General features: G+C 42.7%; 1 protein-coding gene and 1 long non-coding RNA gene across 2 annotated transcripts; one reads left to right on the forward strand and one right to left on the reverse strand.

Annotated features, from left to right (window-relative positions):
• Positions 1-322: 322 nt before the first annotated feature.
• On the reverse strand, positions 323-23,894 carry LOC309363237 (vomeronasal type-2 receptor 26-like; the record flags this gene model as incomplete). The annotated part of the gene is made up of 5 exons (XM_081899342.1): positions 23,479-23,894; positions 20,571-21,377; positions 16,951-17,178; positions 15,984-16,110; positions 323-1,227 (listed from the first exon to the last, which is right to left on the reverse strand). The coding sequence occupies exons 1-5, from the start codon at positions 23,815-23,817 to the stop codon at positions 323-325; spliced, it is 2,406 nt and encodes an 801-aa protein (XP_081755468.1). The 5' UTR covers positions 23,818-23,894.
• LOC309365544 lies at positions 7,369-8,233 on the forward strand. The gene is made up of 2 exons (XR_014166229.1): positions 7,369-7,888; positions 7,990-8,233. It is a non-coding gene; the product is annotated as an uncharacterized lncRNA (long non-coding RNA).
• Positions 23,895-24,095: the final 201 nt, after the last annotated feature.

Raw genomic sequence — 24,095 nt, forward strand, 5'->3', positions numbered from 1 at the left:
GGGAAGAAATTCACTACTCAATTACACTTTTCTCCTCTATTTGTTTTAGCAGTCCCAATCAATTTTCCTATTAAATTAATATATTGAAATGCAGGAAGTGCCAAGAACCTGAATTTTAAGAGAAAGACATTCAGCTTTCCAAGTTAAAATAGCACAATTAAAAATAAAATGTAAACATTTAGACACTTCTTAAAGGTTTGAAAAGTAACCATCAGAAAAGGAGCCATAAACATGCTTTTAAATCTAAGAAGCTACATTTGCAAGGCAAGTATGTTTTTTTCAACATTACTGTGCTGGACAACAGTTGTTGAAAATGAGTTATTTAAGAACCAGCTTTTGTTGTCAGATGCTCTTTTGTGTTCAGATCAGGCCTGAGTACAATTATGTAGCACTTGGGAATGAAGATGCAGCCCAGAAGCCCAGCACTGGAGGCCAAGATAGAGAAGACCTGCACAGCCACCATGTATTTCCCCTTTGTGCTCAGATAGGAGGGCACAAAGGAGACCCAAACACTGCAGAAGACCAGCATGCTGAAGGTGATCAGCTTGGCTTCATTGAAGGCCCCAGGCAGCTTCCTGGCCAGGAAAGCCACTGTGAAGCAGATGGAGGCCAGAAAGCCCATGTAGCCAAAGACACCATAAAACATGGCAACAGACCTTTCATTGCATTGCAGGATGATCTCTCTGGGCTGGGAATGCATGTCAGACTCTGGGAAGGGAGGAGAGATTCCCAGCCAGAAGATGCAGATGACAACTTGGACACTTGAACAGGAAATGACAATGGAGTTGGTCAGACTCTTCCCCAGCCATCTCCTCATCTTGTTTCCTGGTTTTGTGGCCAGGAAGGCCAGCACCACAGTGATGGTTTTTGCCAACACAGAAGAGATGGCAACTGAGAAGATGATGCTGAAGGCCATTTGTCGGAGAAGACAGGTCACTTTCCTTGGCCTTCCAATAAAGAGCAAGGAGGACAGAAAGGAAAGCAGGAGGGAGATGAGGAGGCTATAGGAGAGGTTCCGGTTGTTGGCTTTGACTATGGGAGTTTCTCGAAATATAATGAATATTCCTAACACAACACACGTGGTTAAGGATAAGAATAGGGCAAAGGAAGCTAGGAAAATCCCCAAAGCTTCTTCATAATCCAGGAAGGTGATGATCTTGTAGAAACATTGATCTCTGTCCTTGTTTGGATGCTGATCTTCTGGACACCTGGTGCAATGCTCTGCATCTGGAATGAACACAAAGAATATCAACTTTACTGTAATGCTTTTCATGAACAAAAAAGTAATACCAAAGTGGTCTCCACTAAAAGGAAACTTAACTATATTCAATAAAAATCACTGCATATAAATAGAGAGAGTATTTATTGGTATTAATAATATTACGAGACAGGAAAACCCGAGGCAATGGGGGCCGCTAGGCGCGCATTGGAAGATGGCCGACAATTCCATCTCTCCATCTCACATGGGGTAATTAAGAGGCTGATATGGGAGTATGCAGCCTCCCTTGTTACCCCTGGGAGTGGGGTAATACTGCATCGCCTGCTGTTGCCATAAATCACCCCCGAGTTCGAAAGGGGGTGAAGGCACTAGGCGCACAGCACCCGTGTGACACGGCTCTCCCGGACGCTGTCTCTGATCGCACAAACTGGTTGCAGGAGCTCAAAATAAACAATTAGAGAGAAGCAAATGCACATATTTCAAGTGAAGAACGGGAGTTAAGACTGCTAATTGAGGTGACCTCTATAAAGTAGAGCGACGGGTTGGATTCAACAGGAAAATATTCATGAAGAAGATACATCAAAGTGTCGGTATGTCGGAACGGGATTGGAAGGGGGGGGACTTTTCTTTTTTTCTCTATGTGATTACCTAACAACCCCTCCCCAAGAAAGAACCGTTGCATAATTGACTATAAGCAGGATGATAAAAAGTTGTGTGGAAATAAATTATTAACCAAAGGTTTGACGTATGGAGATCTGGAAAAGAATAAGGGCTTTTGGAATGGCGCAGTCTTAAAAAGAGAGTCGCCATCTTGGCAGGTTTTATGACTCTTGGACGAATGGAAAAACCCACACAGGATTATAAAAATATCTGTTTTCAACTCACTTGTGGAGATTTTCAAAGGTCAAAAAGAGAAAGGAATAATATATGAAAACAACAAGAAGAGATTTGGAAAACAACAAGAAAGGATTGGATAGAACTGTGAACATCATTTGGACAGAATTGTGGATATTAAAGCAGCAGCAGCAATAAGATGATCGGATCCTTTTCGGAACTTGAAATATGGGTACCCCCAACAAAAATTTAAAATTTGGCTCTGTAATTTGGAATTAATGTGATTTGATTGGTCTGTTAATATATTTTTTTTTTAAAAAAAAAGGAAAACCTGAGGCAACTGGTATGTCGTCAATTGGTGGTAAAAACAATGGGGAGAGAATTCCATATACTAAGGGAATCACAATGCAGGAGGCCCTCAATAATATTTCTGATAGGAAAAAAAGAATTCTAAGCCATGGTGACCCCTTTCCTGAAAAAGTGTCAATGTTAGGATAAGGGTCCTGAGGCCAAAAGCTTCTAATATGACACTCAAAAGGGAAACATCTGTGCCTGATAATCATCTGGGAGTTCATGGTGCCTCTTGTGCCAAGTTTGACTAATTGTCAAAGTACTGTCAATTTCCCACTTCTCAGGATTTTCTCCCACTCTGTGTAGGCTTCTAATTGTCATTCAATGTGTCAATACAGTATATATGAACACCCAATAGGGAAAATGCCCAGTTGTGTTGTAGCAGTGCATCAGTTCTAGAACTCCCCTTTACTAAACCCCAAACACCAGAAAGGTCCTTTGTCCTCTTCCCCAAGGGCAGGTCTTTCTGCTGGTGTCACCCACCTTCCTGAGCGGCCATTGTTCCTTCCGCACAGGGAACGCAGTCATAGCAGCAGAGCAGCATTCCTTCCTGAACTGCCTTGAAGAATCCAGGCTGGCAACTTTCCACACACCTGGAAGTAGGCAGGGGCTGAGCATAAAGGGGCATCAAGGAAAACGTGTTAAGGCTGATGATTTAAGAATGATAACAATGTATTACTTGATTAATTATCTTTAACAAAACTTATTAACTGCTTGATTGCAGCAAAACCTCTAACGATAATGTTTTCCTATTAAATCAAAACCCAAGATTCTTCCTCTTCCCTTCTCCTGCTGCTCAGTTGTGTTTCAGTTTGGTTTGTTAAATCCGCAAAGCATAGACCTCCCCTCTTGGACTTGATACAGTGTCATGATTGCTGTATAAATCAGAGGTAACTAAACTAAGGATAATATAAACCTTCTGTTGATTTGGCCAAAGAGTGGGCTTGATTGAGAACCACAACTCTCAAGTCCTCAGTCCAATATGTTTTACCATCAGCCATTTTCCAGTACTCTAAATTATTTTTATATTTCATTGTACGATTCAGTTTTATAAAACATATTTGCACAAACATATTTTATCAAAAGGGAGGTGTCTCAAAACCTTTTAGCATCACAGTATAACTGCAGCAGACATACAGCACAGTAAAACTATTTCCAGAAAATAATCCTTGTTTTGTTTGTTTTTTTAAAAAAAAGTGGTCCTAGGTGCCATATAGAATTTGGGGGAGGGGGTCCAGATATTAGCCACCCTTCATATAAATAAATGATAAACTGGTGAAGAAGTTTCTGTCACCACAACCTGTTTTTGAACTGGAGCTGGGACAGTATTTTCTAACAATATTTTTTTCATTCACCAAATTCCACTTTCCTTCCCCTGTTGCTCAGCTCTGTTTCAGTTTCGCCTCTTGTGCATGATAAAGTTTCATGATCACTGTATTAATCAGAGGAAGCTGAACTGTTTTCATTTGAGGGCGATAGTGACCCAAGTGGAACCTTCTGTTTGTTTGGCAATAGTTTCAAAGTGGGCATGATTGAGAACCACAGCTTTCAAACCAACTGCCATCCAGTAGGTTGTCCCATCAGCTATTTTCCGCTACATTATATTTCATAATAGGATTTAGTTTTAAAAAAAATTGCACAAACATATTTGATCAGGAGGGAGTGGTAGGTGCCACATAGAATATGAGGGAAGAAGGTCCAGATATTAGCTGCCCCTGGTAGGAAAAATAATTAACTGGTGAAGTGTTTCCTCTCCCTACAACCTGTGTTTGAACAGGAGCTGGGACAGTATTTTCTAAAAATATTTTTTCATTCATTAAAAGGGTTAGAAAAGGATCTAAGTGCAAAAGTTGAGGGATGGTTAAATTTCCTTGAAGGCTTCAAGTTAGGAGGCCATCTCTTCCAGCAAACAAACCTATTGTTGCATAGAACATGGATTTACAGCAGCATTTCAGGAAATATTGCTAGCATTGATTGTCAGCAAAGCTCCTAGTTTGTTGTTTTAGCAATAAATGTGAAATAATTAACAGCCAGAGTCGTCTCGCGTTTGTGGGAGAGACCAAGCCATAACACTGATGCTGCTAAAAGCCACACTCTCCTACAGATTTTTTATGGTTTAAATATGACAGGGGAAGGGGAAAACCATTGGCCACCTCTTCTACTTACTAAAATAAGCAACCGCCTAGAAATCACCCAGCCAAACAGCTGAATCCTGCATATACACAGTTTCACAGGGACCTACTCTTAAATCTTCAAGAAATGCAGAAGGCACCTAAAGGTAGCCACACACCAAGCATGGTGACAGTCAGGAGTTCCCAGCTTGATAACACAGTAAGCGTAGGTAATTAAAAATGAAGATTTATTACAAAAACAGATAGCTCTGGATGGCTCTAACACAGCCACCACCATTGTCACTCAAGATGAGCCTTCTGAAGACTCCTTCTGGTGTCTACAGAATATATTGAACCGATGCCTCTTACATCTCTTGTTTTGCTTCCTGCCTAGCAGTCCTCCCATTCACCAACTCCTCAGACTTATTGGAACAGCTTCAGCCTCTTCCTTTTCTGAGACAATATTTGTGTCTGTTCACGCCTATTTGAGCTTTCTGAGAGCTTTGGCTGAGTTCCAGCCCACTCTTGGTCGTTCCCCTGGCAACCTTCATTCCAAGGGATGGGGAAGTCTCCTCTGACTGCTGTTCAGTCTGTATCCGATCTGACCATCTCTGTTCTGCAGCTGGCTGTAAAGTTCCACTAGGAGCTGGCTCATTCCAGACAGTGACATGATTAGAGCTTATGGGATGGGAAATCCAATAAAAGGAAACAAATTATTTCTCCCACCTGGTTGTGCCATTTGGGGCACACAGTGGCATTCTGGTCGATGTTGCACTTCAGGGCCAGGGATCTCTGTCTCATGATGCTCCCAATCCTCTCTCTAAGGAGGGACTTATTGGGAAACACCACCCAGTTCACAATGTCCAAGTCAGCTGCCAGTTCCCCATTCTCATCCAAATACACTCTGTCCATTGAAGAATTGTAAAATTGGGAGTCTCCCAGGAAAGAGTGGAGCTAGAATGGCAGAGAAAAGGGCCACATATAGAACAGGGGAAACAACACTGACTATTCAACATCTGCGCATTTCATGCTTTGATCTGCTCTCATTTGGTATTGCCTATAGAGTGTCAAGGACTGGTTGGGACTGGTTGGGCAGTCTGAAGAATTGTGGAAAGCACCAGCCAGAGAACTTCCAAGGGAACCCCCAGGAGAGGAGGCTCAGAGCCAGAGGATTGGTGGTGGGACACTGAGGAGAGCTCAGAGGAAGAAGACTGCAATGGGGGGCTGGATGCTGAAGGGGCAACAGGGTTTAGTGAGCAGGGAGAGTCGGTGATGGGGAGCAGTACAGACTGTGAGGCTGAAGCAGAGGAGAAGGGTGAAGAGGCTGCTGGAGAATCCAGGGACCATTTGGGAATGCCAGGGACAGAGGTATCTAAATTGTACAGAAAATTATTTATGCATGGAACAACAGCAGCTACTCTCCTAAAAAAGGAAAGAAGCAGAAGGAAGAATGGATACAAAATCTAATGGAATATGCAGAGATGGCAAAAGTTCCCGGAAGAATAAGAAATCATGATAACAAACTTATAAAAAATGGTTTATTGAATATTTGCAGATAAATTACAAATATCTAAAACCATTGGCAGGATTATTGTAACAACCTGTAATTTCATGAGGATATATATTTAAATTAGATAATTAAATGAGCAAATTAAATGAATTTGGATATGCCAAAGATATAAAAAAAGCAAGTTTAAAGAACCACAGAAAGAGGGGGATGGAAGTCAAACGTTGAAATGTTAAAATGATTGTAAAACTAATGAAATGTATAAATTTTAAAAGTATAAATAAAAACTTAAAAAAAGATAAAAGACCGAATGGGAAGTGTTGCTGAGTCATATGCCGTTGTCTTGAATAAATAGTTAAGAACTGCCTGCCTTGGTGTTCTGACCTGCATGTGACTCCAGTCTGGCACCAAAAGATGTATAATGAAGGTGCCAGACAAACCTCCCTGGAGACAGCATTCTCCAAATGGGGAGCCAGTGCATAAAAGGCACATTCTCGTGTTGCCACCCTCCAGACTCCTCATGAAGGAGGCACATGAAGAAGGGCCTCAAACGATTATTGCAGCTGTTCTCTGCTCCGCTTAAAAATATTCAAGATATTCTACAGAAAATGGAAATATACAGTGGTACCTTGGTTTACAACCATACTCCGTTCCGGAGGTCTGGTTGTAAACCAAAACAGGTTGTAACCCAAGGCGAGCTTTCACCAATGAGGCCTCCCCCACCAAAATGTGTTGTAATCCAAAAAAAAAATGGACATGCACTTCCGGGTTTGACGTGGTTGTAATCCAAAACGGTTGTAATCCAAAGTGGTTGCAAACCAAGGTACCACTGTAAATACACCAAAAATATGACAGATGTCCACATACATTAAACTCTTAGCATAATGAGACAATGAGTCACTCAGACACTTAATACAGGCTCCAGCAACACACACAATCCTTTGGAGAAAGGGTAGAGCTTAGTGGAGCTCAGAAGATGCCAAAGTTACACCCTAAACAGAAGGGAGAGTCAGTGCAATGCCATCTTCCCAGCCCAAGGGAATTCTTATGGAGGAGGTGGGGGTCGAATGGGCCACCTCAAGGCAAAGAAGAGGTTAGGCTAGTGGTGGGAAGTGTTCCCAGAGAGACTATCCTCAGGGAGGAGATAAAAAGGATTCAATTCATAGCACTTCACAAAGGGATTTGCAAAATTTCACCTCCCCCCTACACCCCCCAATTCTCAGACAATCTCCAAGACTACCATTCTGGAATTGTACAACTGATAGCGATGTTTGGCTGAGATGTCAGTGATGGGAAAGGAAATACCTGCCATGGCTGTAACCTTTGAACGTCCAGACTGTCCTTCAACCTCCACTTTGATCTGGACAAGTACGCAGCATTTAAGGAACGGGCCACAGCTTGGACAGTGTTGTAAATCCTGTAGCTGTTTAGAGATAAGAGTCTTTCCAGATATTCTTGGGGCAGCATCTCCAGTTCCTCCCTTTCTCGGCATCTTGCCCAGCTTTTCACTGACAATGTATGCTCTAAATAGGAACAAGTAAAAGCTTCCTCCCAAAACTGCTGAAGTGCAAAGAAAAAGGCATCTATATCATCATATTTGGCCCATTTATTTGCCCCAATAGAGAAAGAAAGAATACTGTGGAAGTGCTGGAAATCTAAACCACTGTTGATTAACTCAATTAAGTCTACACTCAAATCCCACATCGATGTTGTGATCAAGACTTTCCCCACAGTGGGTTTGACCAGCTTGTCAAATATCATTTCAGCAACTTGCATTCCCTTCCAGAAATAAGTAGATTCTACGTAATATAAGAATACTTGGACTTGTCGCCACTTTTCTGATGGTGGAACTTTGGACTTCATACGGTATGTATTATGTTGTGGAAAGCTTAGTGAGATAGCAACACAAATGCCACTCTCTACAAACATAAGTGTCAATGTCTTCATGAACGTCTCTCCGTTTTCAGTGTCTGGAGCAATGAGACCAATGAACGTCCATCTGAAGTGATGGAGCAGCTTGACAATCGGAGGGTAAACGGCCTCTTCTTTGGGGACCGTCCGATAGAAAAAGGGGAACTGTCTCTTGTCATTTAGAACATGTGAGCCAAAAGCATAGCTGACCTGGCAAAAAAAGGACTGTTGGTTTGCATTGTTTGGGATCAAAGACGAAATAATTCATACCCCAAATAACATATATTTGCTTTGTAAAAATATGTGTGTTGTTGGTTTTTTATCCAGACTTTTCTTGACATATAAGACTGGATTCCATTTTTATTTTTATGAATCCCCACAGTTCCTGTTTTCATTTTTTAAAATACGCCTTTATCCTTTTATTTTAATGCTTTATACTGTTGATTTGTTTCAACAATTTTGTTACTGTTTTAGGTTGTGCACTACTAAAAGTTTTTTTTTAATAATTGAGTGGGTTATGAATGTTTTCAATTAATAAACAAATTTCATAGTTTCACTCAGAGGAAACTTCCCCGCTTTATCCAATTTTTAGTGGCATGGCCACTAGTAAGAGGGAAGTTCCCTTCCTTCTCATTTTATATGCACATGCATACAAACACACAAACACAGGAATTAGCATTTGACACAAATGAAAGGGAGGAAGGACAGTTAATATCCAAAAGAGCACAGTTATTCATCTGACCATTCCTTATCTCCTTTCTTCAATCCCTTTACATCCAATGTCTTCCTCATTCGGAGTTGACACTACCCAAAATTTTCATGCCTGAACCCAGCCAGATAATCCCACCATCTCCATTCCTACCTGTGGCATTTTATAGATGCTCAACATGCTTGAAATCTGGATGGAGTTCTCAGAGTCAGAGTCAGCCCCTTCCAGAACAGCAATCAAGTTATTCTTTCCTCCGCAGTTGTAGTTTGGAACATTCGCCTGTCTAGAAGAGACCAAGTCTACCAAAGCTTCATACGTTATCCTTCCATGAAAAAAGTTCTCATAGATATTGTAGCCCAGAGTGATGTTGGGCAAGAGCCTGGGATTCTGGTTAATCTCTTGAATGGCAAAGAAGAACGACAGGGGCACCCAGTACCTTGTTCCTCCTTTGCTGAAAAAAGGTACATATCACATCATATCCTCCAGCATTCAGTGACAAGCTTCTAAGGATAATATAAAATCCTGGATTTAATTTCTAGAATTTAATCACCCTAACACTGATCCAAATTCGGACGTTTGATAGTAAATTCCCAATTAATGATGAGTGTTGGGAAAGCCTTGTTCAATCAATACTCATTATCCCTTGGAAAACAAAACTAAAGCGGAATGAATTTCTCATGATGTAATTAGACATGCATAGACTTTCAAAGAACAATAGGAGTTAAAAGGTTTTTAAAGGCTCATTAAATGACACAGAACATCTATTGCTCTCTCTCCTCCGCCCTCCCCCAAGCCGGTTATATTTATAATTAATTTTATTGATTTGTTTTAAAAAAAGAAGTGCAAACATTAAAAAAGAAAGAAAATGAAGAATTAAAAACTTAAATCCAAAAGCATCACAGCCTGGAAGGCCCAAAGTACACAGATACACCAAGCTCCAAAATGATAAGTAAAAATCAATATTGACTGGAGCAGCAGTAACGCCATCCCCATAAATGGACTTACTGCTTAAAGCTGGTAGAGGGAGACTCAGTGAAGTGCTGTAGATTAAATATAGCAAATCTGGCAGAGATGACTCCACTAATGAGGTGGTCTCCTGGCCTGTAATAAATGAATGGCTCAATCCAGCCTCTCTCCAAAGTCAAGGGGCATTTTGCCTTCACTCCACAGTCTGCATGAGGCAGGAAGAGCAGGAGAAGCAGTACCATTCTGTGCCTGCTTGGAACACCTTCCTTGTCTGTGAATGCTCCTCTGAACTAGAAGATAATTAGATAATGTTGATGGAATCCAACCAAGGCTTCACATCTAGAAGGAATAGAGGTCAGCCTTGCACCCTTGTATAGCAATTTGCCTGTCCTAAATCTGAACCCCAATTCTGAGTGGTACAGAAGGCCTTTATGTACCTATCCTTCCCTGCTCTGATGAAATATGTTAATAACTTCATGTTGTTGTCAATTCTGTTATCTCCCTGAGTGGACTCAAAGGTGATCTTTGGACAAATCTCTGGAGCTTTGTTGAAAAGGTGATGAAAGAAAAACCCCTCTGTGATTCTGATAATTACAAAGGGAAGAAGCATGGACTCTGAAATGCCCTCAGTTCTTTACATGGCTTCATGCGCAGGTGCAGGCTGGTGAAAAACATGTTTGCAGAAACTCACACATGTGCCTTCAAACTCTGAGAGGCATACCAGAATGGGCAACTAAAAAGTCCAACTTTGGTGATAGAAGCTCATTCCACACCCTCCAACATTCCTCTGATGTAAATCGGGATGCACATATTTTGGTGCCTTGCTCTTATGGGAGCCTGCTGACTTGCACGAGATTGTGGCACCGCTGCAAGCTTGAGCAGGGTCAGGCCTGGGATATGGAAGGCTGAAGGTTTAGAAGGGTCGTGCTTCTGTATCACAAGGGCTGACAGGGAAGTGCCGGGCCATTGCAGGTCCAGAAGAGGCTGGGGAGACAGCAAGGTCATCCTGGCTTGACTCCTTCAGCTCGAGAAGTTACAGGAAACTTAGCTCTAGGCCTGCCTTTCCCCTCTAGCTTCTCACTCTGGAGCCCTTCCCAACAGACGGAGACTGCGACATGGGGGTGAGCTCCTCCCCTGGGTCTGTCTGTCAACATGTAGGACTCTTCTAGATCAAGGTGTGAGAGGAGGAGAGCCAGCAGGACTGAGACTGTTCTGCTGTGGGATGGCAGGTGTACCCCCGATTCCTCACTGTCTGTGTCTCTGCTCACATTGAAACACTCAGCCTCCGGCCTTGTCCTGGAAGGGCCTCCACCTTCTGACACCCCCCTTGATTCCAGTACCTCCCAGCTCAACCCTTCCCCATTGTCCCACCACCAGGACCCAGGGGTTCAGTCCTCATCTTCCCTGTCTTCCTTGAGGGGCTCTTGGATGGGAGGCTCCCCCACTCCTCCTCATCCAGCCAGTCTGTGATACTTGAATATGGACCATGTGGAGACACAGGTCAACTGAGGTGACCCACCCCCCAGCCACTGCAGGAAGCTCTATGGTCTGCAGACCCCACACTTGGCTTCTGGAAGGAGACAAAGGTCTTGAGGGCTGCATTCAGCCCTTGGGCTGTGCATTGGAGCACCCCAACTTAGAGGAACTAGACAAGCATGTCTGATTTCACCCTTGCTTTTTCATATTTGCTTCTGCTATTAGACAACATAGGGAGATCTATGGAGTAGGCCACAATTCAGTTGAATATAAATTGAATTCATATGCAGATGATATTCTTCTGATTGTTTCTAAACTTCATTTTACAGTTCCCATGTTTATGGTGATAGATGTCTTTGGTTAAATATCACAATACTCTGTTAACTGGTGCAAACTGCAAAATTGACTTACCCTTTCATTTAAGGAGTATCAGTTCCACATTTGTCCCAAATCTATTAAATATTTATGTATGGTGATACCAAAAGATAAAACTCACTTTGTAACATGTAATTTTATATATATATATATATATATATATATATATATATATATATATATATATATGAAGAGAGCACTTTCTTCAGACATTATTAGTTGGGATTCATTAAGCCTTCCTCTTTGGACAAGAACATACATCATAAACAGTTGATAAAGTAACAGTCCAGTTTATCTTTTTAAGTTAGCCTATATTTAAAGCTTCTTGGGGAAATTTTCAGCCTGTTATGATTTTTTTATATTATTTTGTAGCCCTTAGCAACTTTTGTCACTAGGTGCTGTTTAATGGGCAAATAGGGAGCCCAGTGAACTTTTCTTTCCAATCTTTTTTAAAAAACCAAAGAATGATGATGCAAACTTGAACCCCTAATAAAAGAACAATTATTTGGTTTATGAGTTGCTGTAACCCCATGTTCTGAACAAGACCCCTCCCCCTATGTCTGTGGGGGTTTATTCTTCATCTTGATAATGATGGACGAGTGTCTTCCCAGAACTTCTGAGGCCTGCCTATTAATCTCTCATTGACCTTAGGAGAGAAATTCTTGGCAGTCAGATATTCTGACCACCTTTTATCACCAAATAATTATCCATGCTGGCAGATGAGCAAGCAATGGACTCTTTCCAGTTTGCCATGCTACACTGGGAGTCCAAATGAGCATATTTTTTGATCCCTTTGCAGGAGGGTGCCCTGGATAGTGTGACCTTGTCCCCACCCTCCACAGTCTAGGGCTCCCCACCACCTGTTGTCTATGGATTAAATGTGTCTCTGAGTGTTTATTTTAGCAGTTCTGCCCTGCCTCTTATGTGCCAGAGGGCCAGCTGGAGCTAATCTTGGGTGGATTGGCTTCTATAATGACAAGTTCTCCCATATCTAAAGAAGTCAGGAGGCAGAGTTTCAGCTACAGAGAATCAGAGATAGCCCAGATGAAAGAGGGAGAATGTCTCCACTGATCATGGTAGTGGAAAAGCAACAGCAGCAACCGCAACTCCAGTCAGAGTCAAATAGGAGCTCATGCTAGCAATACTCAAGCAATTTTTATTTCAAGGAACTGACCATGGCTTTGAGACTAGAGAGGCTGCACTTCCCTTTTTGCTACCTCTGCTCAAAGATGTATTGGAAGCAGTCCTAATCCGTTTTCTTTTAAATCAGTATTTTAAAATACAGGAACTGGCAGAGGGCTTTCTCAGTAGTGGCACCCGCCCTGTGGAACGCCCTCCCACCAGATGTCAAAGAGAACAACAACTGTTTAGCCCTGTTTAGGGAAGCTTCTAATGTTTGATGTATTACTATATTTTAATATTTGGTTGGAAGCGGCCCAGAATGGCAGAGGAAGCCCAGCCATATTGGTGGGGTATAAATAATAAATTATTATTATTATTATTATTATTATTATTATTATTATTATTATTATACAACACTCAAATGATGTCATGTTTTCCAAGTTAAAACAGCACAATTAAAAGTAAAACTTAATCATTTGGACATATTTTAAATCCATCAGACAAGGAGGCATAAACATTGTTTTCTGCAAGTTGAACCCAGGTGTGATCTAGCTGCATAGAAAGTAGTATTCTTTCCCTGAATCATGATGGATTCGCCATTTGCCAGATTCAGAATCTGATAGAACACTAGTTCTAAATCATCAAACCATCACAGAACAAGATCAAATACCATCCTTTGATTTCATCATTAGATCCTCCTTTGTATTCAGATCAGGCCTGAGTACAATTATGTAGCACTTGGGAAAGAAGATGCAGCCCAGAAGCCCAGCACCGGAGGCCAAGATAGAGAAGATCTGCACGGCCACCATATATTTCCCCTTGGTGCTCAGGTAGGTGGGCACAAAGGACAACCAAACACTGCAGAAGACCAGCATGCTGAAGGTGATCAGCTTGGCTTCATTGAAAGCTCCAGGCAGCTTCCTGGCTAGGAAAGCCACTGTGAAGCAGATGGCAGCCAGGAAGCCCATGTAACCCAGGGCAGCATAAAACATGGCCACAGACCCTACATTGCATTGCAAGGTGATCTCTCCAGCCTGGGAGCTCATGTCAGATTCTGGGAAGGGTGGAGAGATTCCCAGCCAGATGGTGCAGATGACAACTTGGACAATGGAACAGGAAATGACAATGGAGTTGGCCAGACTCTTCCCCAGCCATCTCCTCATCGTGTTTCCTGGCTTTGTGGCCAGGAAGGCCAGCACCACAGTGATGGTTTTGGCCAACACAGAGGAGACAGCAACTGAGAAGATGGTGTTGAAGGCCATTTGTTGAATAAGGCAGGCTGCTTTCCGTGGCTGGCCAAGGAACATGAAGGAGGACAAAAAGGAAAGCAGGAGAGAGATGAGGAGGATGTAGGAGAGATCCCTGTTGTTGGCTTTGACTATGGGGGTTTCCTTGTACTTAATGAATGTTCCTAACACAATGCCTGTGGTTAAGGATAACAAGAAGGAAAAGGAAGCTAGGAGGATCCCCAAAGGTTCTTCATAAGCCAGGAAGGTTATAATCTTAAAGACACATTGATCCCTGGGCTTGTTTGGATGTTGATCTTCAGGACACCTCGTGCACTGCTCTGCATCTGCAAAGAACAAGAGTACAGTGGTACCTCGGGTTACATATGCTTCAGGTTACATATGCTTCAGGTTACATACACTTCAGGTTACAGACTCCGCTAACCCAAAAATATTACCTCAGTTTAGAACTTTGCTTCAGGATAAGAAGAGAAATCATGCTCCGGCAGCACGGCAGCAGCAGGAGGCCCCATTAGCTAAAGTGGTGCTTCAGGTTAAGAACAGTTTCAGGTTAAGAATGGACCTCCAGAACGAATTAAGTACTTAACCCGAGGTACCACTGTAATATCAAACTTTTACCCTTCTGAAATGCTTTTCCCTTGCAGAAAGTAATACCAAAGCAGCTCCCACAATAAGAAAACATTACTCTATCCAATAACAATAATTGCATATGACCAAGGACATCAGGAATCAGTATTAATATTGTAAGTCAGGGAAAACCTGGGGCAGCAAGTATGTCTTAATTTGTTGGTGAAAACAATGGGGAGAGCCTTCCACATGCTAGACAGTGCAATGTAAAAGCCCTACTTCAATGTCACAATAACCCTGTCAAATGGTTCAGGGTGAGAAAAATGGACTGACACAAGGTCCTCCAGTTGTCCTTGCTTCTGGCTCAACAGATTTATGTCTTTCTTTTTGGAGAGAGAGGTTTGGAAGAGAGGTTCTTATCCTCTTGTCGGAGAGTTAAGCACAGTGGTGTTTGTTCCAAGCACATTAAAATTTGGTTCAATTTGCATCTGCCCACATCCACCTGTAAATAAATGTTCCCCACTAGAATGCATAAAAGGTAAAGGGACCCCTGACCATTAGGCCCAGTCGTGACCGACTCTGGGGTTGCGGCGCTCATCTCGTTTTACTGGCTGAGGGAGCCGGCGTACAGCTTCTGGGTCATGTGGCCAGCATGACTAAGCCACTTCTGGCGAACCAGAGCAGCGCACGGAAATGTCGTTTACCTTCCCGCCAGAGTGGTACCTATTTATCTACTTGACTTTGACGTGCTTTCGAACTGCTAGGTTGGCAGGAGCAGGGACCAAGCAACGGGAGCTCACCCCGTTGCGGGGATTCGAACCACCGACCTTCTGATCGGCAAGTCCTAGGCTCTGTGGTTTAACCCACCGCGCCACCTGCGTCCCTACTAGAATGCATAGGCTAGAATAAATCACAGATACTTAGCTTTGCTTAGAGTTTCCATAAATAACAGCAAACAAATCTCCATCCATTGTCAGAAAAATAAAGATTAAAACTACTTGGCACTTGGTTTTCCTCACAAGAAGGATCTTGCAATATGCGTGCTATAAAAATCTCATTTAAGAGAGATTCGGTTCACTTGCAGGAAGGCACGGTCACATAGCTCCTTCTTTGCTTGCTCCAGGAAACACGAAAAGAAACAGGCTGAGAAACTGGGGGGAGTCTCAGTCTGCTTGTGAGAATCATCAGAGATCGCAAAGAAAGGAATATATGATAACAACCAGATGAGAAAGAAAGTAATAAAGGACTATCCAGATCGAACTGGATAGAACTGTCTAATTAAAGCAGTAAAATATGTGATGCCTGGAGTTATCCGGAATTTTGGACTCGTGCGGAGCTTGATGTATGGGTACCCTCAAAAAAAATGTAAAATTTGGCTGTATAATTTGGAACTAATGTGATGTGATTGGCCTGTTAATAATTTTTTTTTTTAAGAGAAAAACTGGGGGGAGTGTGGTGTGGCTTTCTTGTGCACATTTTGCGTATGAATTTCAATAATCAGTTCTAAAATTTCTCTTCAAAAAGCCACTGATATCAGAATGAAATGTCCTCTTTCCCAAGGTCATCCCTTTCCAGTGGGATCACCCACCTTCCTGAGTGGAGATGGTCCCTTCTGCACAAGGAATGCAGTCATAGCAGCAGAGTGGCTTCCCTTCCTGAACGACTTTGACGAATCCAGGGCTGCAACTTTCCACACACCGGGAAGTAGGTAGGGTCTAAGTAGAAAGATAAGGAGCATTTTATTAAAAAAAAGTTATAGAAATGGTGAGATGGGAAAAGCTGTGGGAAAGCGATCTTAATTTTACTGCCTCTAGTGGGCTGAAAGAAAACTATATGAAAATGGTATCTAACACCAGTTCAAATGGCTGAAATGTCTAAAAATGCTAATAATCAATGTAATCAACTTTTATTCATATCTGGTGGTTTTGTAAGAAAGCAAAAGCTTACCAGGAAATGGTAAATAATGAATTAATTAAGATGACAATAGACGGGGGGGGGGGGACAGAAGCCTTTTTGCTAGGTTTGATAAGGCCAGAGATACCGAAAATAAAGATAAAATTGTTTATGTATGCAACAACTGCAGCAAGTATTGTATTTGCACAGAAGTGGAAGGAAACAGCAATATCCACAAAAGAAGAATGGATTAACAAACTAATGGATTATGCCGAAACAGCAAAACTCACAGGTGTTTGTAGAAGAATGGAAACCCTTTTCGGATTACTTAAGTAAATAATTCTTTTTCAATACGAGATGGATTTAGATCTTAAGCAACAGAAGAACAAGAATATGGTATTTTCAGGTTTATATTTTATACTGTGTATACTGTTAGAAACAAATGGACAGTTCAGAGAGCAGAGATATAACAATTATCGAGTGATATGGGAACTCAAAGAAAAACAAAAATGGTAACTCGTGATGTTTTTTAATGGACTATTTAAACAATTTAATAATATATACATATTAAAGGAGCATTCAAAAAATGTGTTAGCCTGCCCCCCACCCCATGGAAATGATGGAAAGGGTTACGAAGGGCCATGAAAGATGGTTTCTCCCACCGGGCTGAGCCATTTGGGCCACACAACGGCATCCTGGTCAATGGTGAATTGTAGGTCTGGCAAACCCCGTCTGTTGATACTCCCAAATTTCACTTTAAGGATGGACTTATTGGGAAACTTCATCCAATTCACGACATTAAAGTCAGCTGCTAATTGCCCATTCTCATCCAAATACACTCCATCCATGGAAGAATTGTAGAACTGGGAGTTTCCCAGGAAAGGGTGGAGCTGGAAGGGAAGAGAAAGAACAGCATTTAGAATATGGGAAAGGACACTGACTATCCAGCTCTGGCCTTTTTGTGCCTTGATCTCCTCTGACTTGGACTGTGTAGAGAATCAAGAAGCTGTGCATCATTTTCAAGCGCTTGCTGCACTGAAACTTGCACCCAACACTTACCTGTTGGTTTCTGTTTCCCTCACTGAGCAGCTGCTGGTAGTCACAGGACTATGTTTTCATTCCACAGTCCAGATACTGGTGGATTCCCACGGGAAAGGGAGACGGGATGTGAGGTATACTGGTTTCCTGTTTCCTTTGTACTGTTGTTTCTTTTTTTGGAGTTGCTCTCTGCTTCTCACAGAGACAAGATGTATATTTGTATGCTCTCTGCATAGCTTAGTAATAAAGCTTAGCAATGTAGCCATACCTGCCTCATCCTTCCGTTGCGGACTCTGGGTGTTTTATACTCTGCTGGGCTCAAGCGAAGATGAGCCGTATCAGCTCGGAGGACTGGAGCTGAATTTACTAACAATGGGAGTATCCCCCATTGAACTTAATGGGACTTCTGGCTAGCAACACATAGGGTAAAAGGTAAAGGTGCCCCTGACCGTTAAATCCAGTTCCGAACGGCTCTGAGGTTGTGCGCTCATCTCGCTCTATAGGCTGAGGGAGCCAGCGTTTGTCCACAGACAGCTTCCGGGTCATGTGGCCAGCATGACTAAGCTGCTTCTGGCGAAACCAGAGCAGCGCACAGAAATGCCGTTTACCTTTCCACCGGAGTGGTACCTACTTATCTACTTGCACTTTGACGTGCTTTTTCAAACTGCTAGGTGGACAGGAGCTGGGACCGAACAACGGGAGCTCACCCCGTCAGGCGGATTCGAATTGCTGACCTTCCAATCAGCAAGCCCTAGGCTGTAAAAATACTGTGTCTTTATTACCGTATTTTTCGCTCCATAAGACGCACCAGACCACAAGGCGCACCTGGTTTTTGGAGGAGGAAAACAAGAAAAAATATATTCTGAATCTCAGAAGCCAGAACAGCAAGAGGGATCACTGCGCAGTGAAAGCAGCAACCCCTCTTGCTGTTCTGGCTTCTGGGATAGCTGCGCAGCCTGCATTCGCTCCATAAGACGCACATACATTTTCCCTTACTTTTTAGGAGGGAAAAAGTGAGTCTTATAGAGCAAAAAATACGGTATGTGGTTAGGACAGGCTTCCTTGCTTCTGCATCAGTTGGTTGAAACATATTTCCAGCACACAGCTCCTACCTGCTCTGTGTGGAAACAGTATGAAACTGCTGAAAAAGATTGGTTTGCTGCATATTAATAAGCCAAAACATATAAACACCGTCATAATGACTACAGGAGCCACTGCGAGATATGCAGGCAGGCATGGGAGTTTCCCCTCCTCTTTGGGAACCCCCGATAAGAATTAACCAGCCTCTGACAGGTTTATAGTCCTCTTTATTTACAACAACACAGAGAGAGCGGCATCAAGCCACCCTCCTTCAGGATCTCAGTTGCCCACTCTGAATTCCCGCCTCTTCTGCAGCAAGAAGCACACCAGTGCCCTGTTCTCCTGCCCCTGTGCTTCTGTTGAGCCTTAACCCTTTGTCTTGCCAAATGCAAGGTGGTTCTTTTAATGAGATTCAGAAGCAAGACAAACACAAGTGAGTGAAAAGATTAAATATTTTATTCTAAACAGCAAGCATTATATACATTACCAAGCAAGCACTTCGATCTGCCACTGAGAAGCCCTCAAGACGTGGCAAAGGTTGTATGACCCTCCTGCCAGGAGTTCATGCATGAGCTTCTGAGCTATGGCCCCAAACCATCTGATTTATTGATAGCTAGCCTGTATGGCTTGCCCAACTGCCCAGTTGCAGATTATTCATTAGCTAGTCCCCTCTTCCAATACCACACATTCCTCCAAACAATGTCTAACAACAAAGAAGGTCAGAAGGTGCCCTGCATTATCACTTCTTCCTTCCACCAGTTTATACATTAAAAGGCTGTTCTCAGCCATCAAAGAACTTTAACAAGAGATGGAGAAGGGAAATAAAGAGAGGCAGGAAGAGAAGACCAAGTTAGATCACTAAACTCCTCAAAATTAGGAATACCTTCAGGAAAAGGTTGCCCATACACCCTGTCAGACCTTCAAGTACGAGGGGAGGGAGGAAAGTCCCCGCCGCTCTTGAATGAAAAGTCTCCTAAACACTCCCTCCCTCCTGGTTGCCTAGCTACTGATTCAAAGCTGTCCAGCTCTCCCCCCAACTGTACCGTCTCTGAATCAGCTGCTGGGAAAGTTGAAGGAAGGAGGGGCAAACTCTCCCCTTCTTCTTCTGTCAGAGGCTGCTCTGTCTGCGTCTACATTCCTTCATCTTCGGAGTCAAAGCAGTCTCTGGCATCCGATTCTGACCAGCCCCTGACAGCCGCCATCAATACATGCTCCAGAAACACCCAAAGTCCCTTGGACATAGGCTGGAGCTAAGCTGAGCTTGGTAGGGGCACCCCAGTCCAGAGGGAGAGTGAGTCTGTGTAATGGCATCTCCCTTGCCCTGCAGAACTCTTGCAGAATGTGTAAGGAGTCTTGTTCAAAATCGGCCGCTGGAGGGAAAGGGGTGCTAATCTAGTGGTGGGGGCTGTTTCCAGAGGTGCTGTTTCCTCTGACACTAGTGTAAGTGTCATGTACTAAGCTTGGATCCTAGAACAATAGGCAGGTAGGATCCTAGAATGCAACAACTGATTGGCCTTCAGGAAAAGACCAATCAGGCTCCAGGAGGGAAGCAGAAACAGCCAATCAGATGGGACACATTGTGTAAATAATGTATATAAAAGCCTGAGGTTTTGGGGGAAATTCAGTCACTGTTTTACAAGCTGCAATGGTGCAAAAATGTGGTTACAAAGCACGGATCCACATGGATCCTCGGGGTTTTAGCATTGGGTCACCCCAAATTCACCATCAGATCACATAGCATGTCCATGGCTACAGCCTGCACCAAAAAAAATCAGGCATCCAATGTTTCCTGGGGCTGCAATGGTGCAAAAATGTTACAAAGCACGGATCCACATGGATCCTCAGGATTTTTGCATTGGGTCACCCCAAATTCACCATCAGATCACATAGCATGTCCTTGGCTACAGCCTGCAGCAAAAAAAACCATGCACTCACCGTTGCGTGGGGCCGCAATGGCGCAAAAACATGGTTACAAAGCACGGATCCACATGGATCCTCAGGGTTTTAGCATTGGATCACCCCAAATTCACCATCAGATCACATGTCTGTGGCCACAGCATGAACCACAAAAATGATACATCCACTGTTTCGTTCGGAATATATTTTTTTCTTGTTTTGCTCCTCTAAAAACTAAGTGCGTCTTATGGAACGAAAAATACAGTACCTGCCATGGCTGTAGCCTTTGATGTTCCAGGCTGTCTGTCACCTGCCACAGAGATCTGGAGGAATATGCAGCATTTAAGGCACGGGCCAAAGCTTGGACAGTGTTGTAAATCCTGTAGCTGTCTAGAGAGAGGCTTCTTTCCATATCATCTTGGGGCAGCATCTCATGTTTTCCTTTCTCCCTGCATCTTATCCAGCCTTTCACCGACCACGCGTGCTTTAAATAGGAACAACTGAAAGCATCCTCCCAAAACTGCTTGATTGCAAAGAAAAGGGATGGAATATCGTTAGATTCTTTCCTTTTATTTGTTTCAGTGTAGAAAGAAAAAATGCCATGGATGTGTTCGTAAGATAAGCCGCTGTACATTAACTCGAAGGAGATGTCCCACATAGCTGTTGTGACCAGGACTTCCCCTGCAGTGGGCTTTATCAAGTTCTCAAATAAATGTTGTAGAATGAAAATTCCATGCAAGGCATGAAGAGTCTCTGCATAATAAACAAACACACGGGCTTGTCTCCACTTTAAGAATTTGCGGAAATTGATCTCGAATCCATGTGTGTTCAGTACCGAGATGGTTTGTGAGATGGCAACACAAATACCACTCCTGATGAGCACAGGAGTCAGGGTCTTCATGAATCTCTCTCCATTTTCGGTGTTGGGGGCAATTAGACCAATGAACGTCCATCTGAAGTGATGGAGCATCTTGACAATCCCTGGGTACTGGGCTTCTTCTTTGGGGACCATTGGGTAGAAAAAAGGGAACTGTCTCTTATCATCCAGAGCATGAGAGACAAAAGCATAGCTGACCTGGCAAGAAAATAAACATTATTGGCTAACTTAGTTTTGGATCAAAGCCAAAATATAGCTAACCGTGAATATAGTCGTACCTTGAAAGTCGAACAGTTTAGTTCCCAAACGTTTTGGCTCTCGAATGTCACAAACCCGGAAGTGACTGTTCCAGTTTGTGAACCATTTTTGGAAGCCGAATGTCCGATGGGGCTTCCACAGCTTCCGATTGGCTGCAGGAGCTTCCTGCAGCCAATCAGAAGCCGCACTTTGGTTTCCAAACGTTTTGGAAGTCGAAAAGACAAATGCTTTTGCCAGGCTTTCCTTGACACATAAGATAAGGTTCTATTTTTATCTCTAGGAATTCCCTTAATTCTGGTTTGCTTTTTATATTGGTTTATGCTACCATTTGACGGTTTTGAGGGGAACAATTTTTAATGAGATAAGTCAAAACACTCATCAGTCTCCAGAGCTTGTGTTACTAAATCTAAATTTAAATGAGACTTGGTGGATAAACCACTAATTGGATTCTTTTAGTGGCAGCAAGTACGGTTATAACTGCACTCTGGCGTACTGCCCTTATGGCAAAAATTGACACACAAATTGAGTCCGGCAAGACGAACAAAGCACAACCACACTTTTGCTGGAGGTTTATTTTGTTCACAAATGCTCCAAAAAAACCAAAGAGCAATTCCAAACCTTTATACAGATTTGTGGATCACATAATAAAAATGAGTTTTACAGATGGATATTGTTATAAGCCATGTTTTATGTACGAGAATACAGGCATAATGTCCCTGGGAAAAACACATTTGAGTTTGTTGGGTGTGGATTACCTTTGTTTCTGGAATATATATGCAATGATTTGGAAAATAAAAGATACTGTTCTTTGTTTTAAAGATGGAGTTTTTGTGGTACACTAAGAGTGTTTGAAAATATTAAGAGGGTTATTTTTAATAAGAAGAAGAAGAAGAAGAAGAAGAAGAAGAAGAAGAAGAAGAAGAAGAAGAAGAAGAAGAAGAAGAAGAAGAAGAAGAAGAAGAAGAAGAAGAAGAAGAAGAAGAAGAAGAAGACTTCTTCAGGGTTCACTTGAGGGAAACTTCTATTTGCCCCAGAATTTAGTGTCATAGCAACCCATACTACAGACATTACTTCTGTTCCCCTTTACTCTGTTAAGTAACCAAAGCCTGCCTTCAGTAACAACTCTGTAAACTGAATGAATCTGAAAGTAAAGTAGTTTCTGTTAATATGATTCATATTCATGTGTGTTTTGTTTAGAGGGACAGAAGGGATTATCAACCAGGAATGTATAAATATTGATAGGACTCAAACGAGTTAGCAATCCACTAGTCGCTGCATAAACTCAAACAGGGAATCATTTAAACTCTGCTAAATTATATAAACGTTCCAACACTGACCACTCCTGAACGTCTGTTGCTTTGCCTGAAAGGACAGCCCTATTGGTTATTGACCCTTATTGCTCACGTATCCCTTTTTTAGTCATTACAGTGGTACCTCGGGTTACAGGCGCTTCAGGTTACAGACTCCGCTAACCCAGAAATAGTACCTTGGGTTAAGAACTTTGCTTCAGGATGAGAACAGAAATCGTGTGGCAGCAGTCGGAGGCCCCATTAGCTAAAGTGGTGCTTCAGGTTAAGAACAGTTTCAGGTTAAGAACAGACCTCTGGAACAAATTAAGTTGTTAACCCGAGGTACCACTGTACATTAAAAAGAAAGAGAGGCTTAAGGCTGCAATCCCAAATGCACTTTCCACTATCTCCTCATGGGCTCTTCCCCTGCCAGACCTTGCCAGCTCAGTACCCATTTATGCTCATGGAGCTGAACTGGCATGGATTGGCCAGGAACGAGACCTTGGGGTTATAGTGCATGCCTCCTGTTACCCTAGTATGCGGCAAACTGGCAAATTCGATGCTATGGAGTCTTAGGAAAGGGTATATAAAAGGGTATATTAAAAAACCTGCCAACATCTGTCTTCTTTTAAAAATAAATTAAGATTAATAACAAGTTGTCTCCATTCACACTTAACATCTACCCCACCCTCTTTTGGCTTTCTCCAAAATTTGGCTCAGCCACAAAATGCCACACCCCTCTCCATTCCTACCTGTGGGATTTTATAGATGCCCAACATTCTTGAAATCTGGATGGAGTTCTGAGTGTCAGCCCCTTCCAGAACAGCAAGCAGGTTATTCTGTCCCCTGCAGTTGTAGTTCGGAACATTCGCCTGCCTAGCAGACAGCAGGTCTACCAGAGCTTCGCATGTCACCCTTCCATGAAAGAAGTTCTCGTGGATGTTGTAGCCCAGAGTGATGTTGGGCAAGAGCCTGGGATTCTGGTTGATATCCTGAATGGCAAATAAGGAGGAAAGGGGTTGCCAGTACTGTGTGAATGTTTTTCTGCAAAAATGTACATATTGCATCATCATCACCATCATCATCATCATCCAGTATTCATTTGAATATGTCAGATTCAACTCAACATGTTTGGGCAAGCTTCTACAGATAATATAAAGTTCTCTATTCCGTTTCTTATACTACCCCTGATCCAGAAGCTCAACAGCCAATCCTCTTCTAATGATGTGTTACATGATGGCTACTGATTCATGGGGACGCGGGTGGCGCTGTGGGTTAAACCACATAGCCTATGGCTTGCCGATCGGAAGGTCAGCGGTTCAAATCCCCGCGACGGGGTGAACTCCTGTTGCTCGGTCCCTGCTCCTGC

The sequence above is a fragment of the Podarcis melisellensis genome (assembly GCF_964234715.1).
Source record: "Podarcis melisellensis genome assembly, chromosome: 2".
Lineage (NCBI taxonomy): Eukaryota > Metazoa > Chordata > Lepidosauria > Squamata > Lacertidae > Podarcis > Podarcis melisellensis.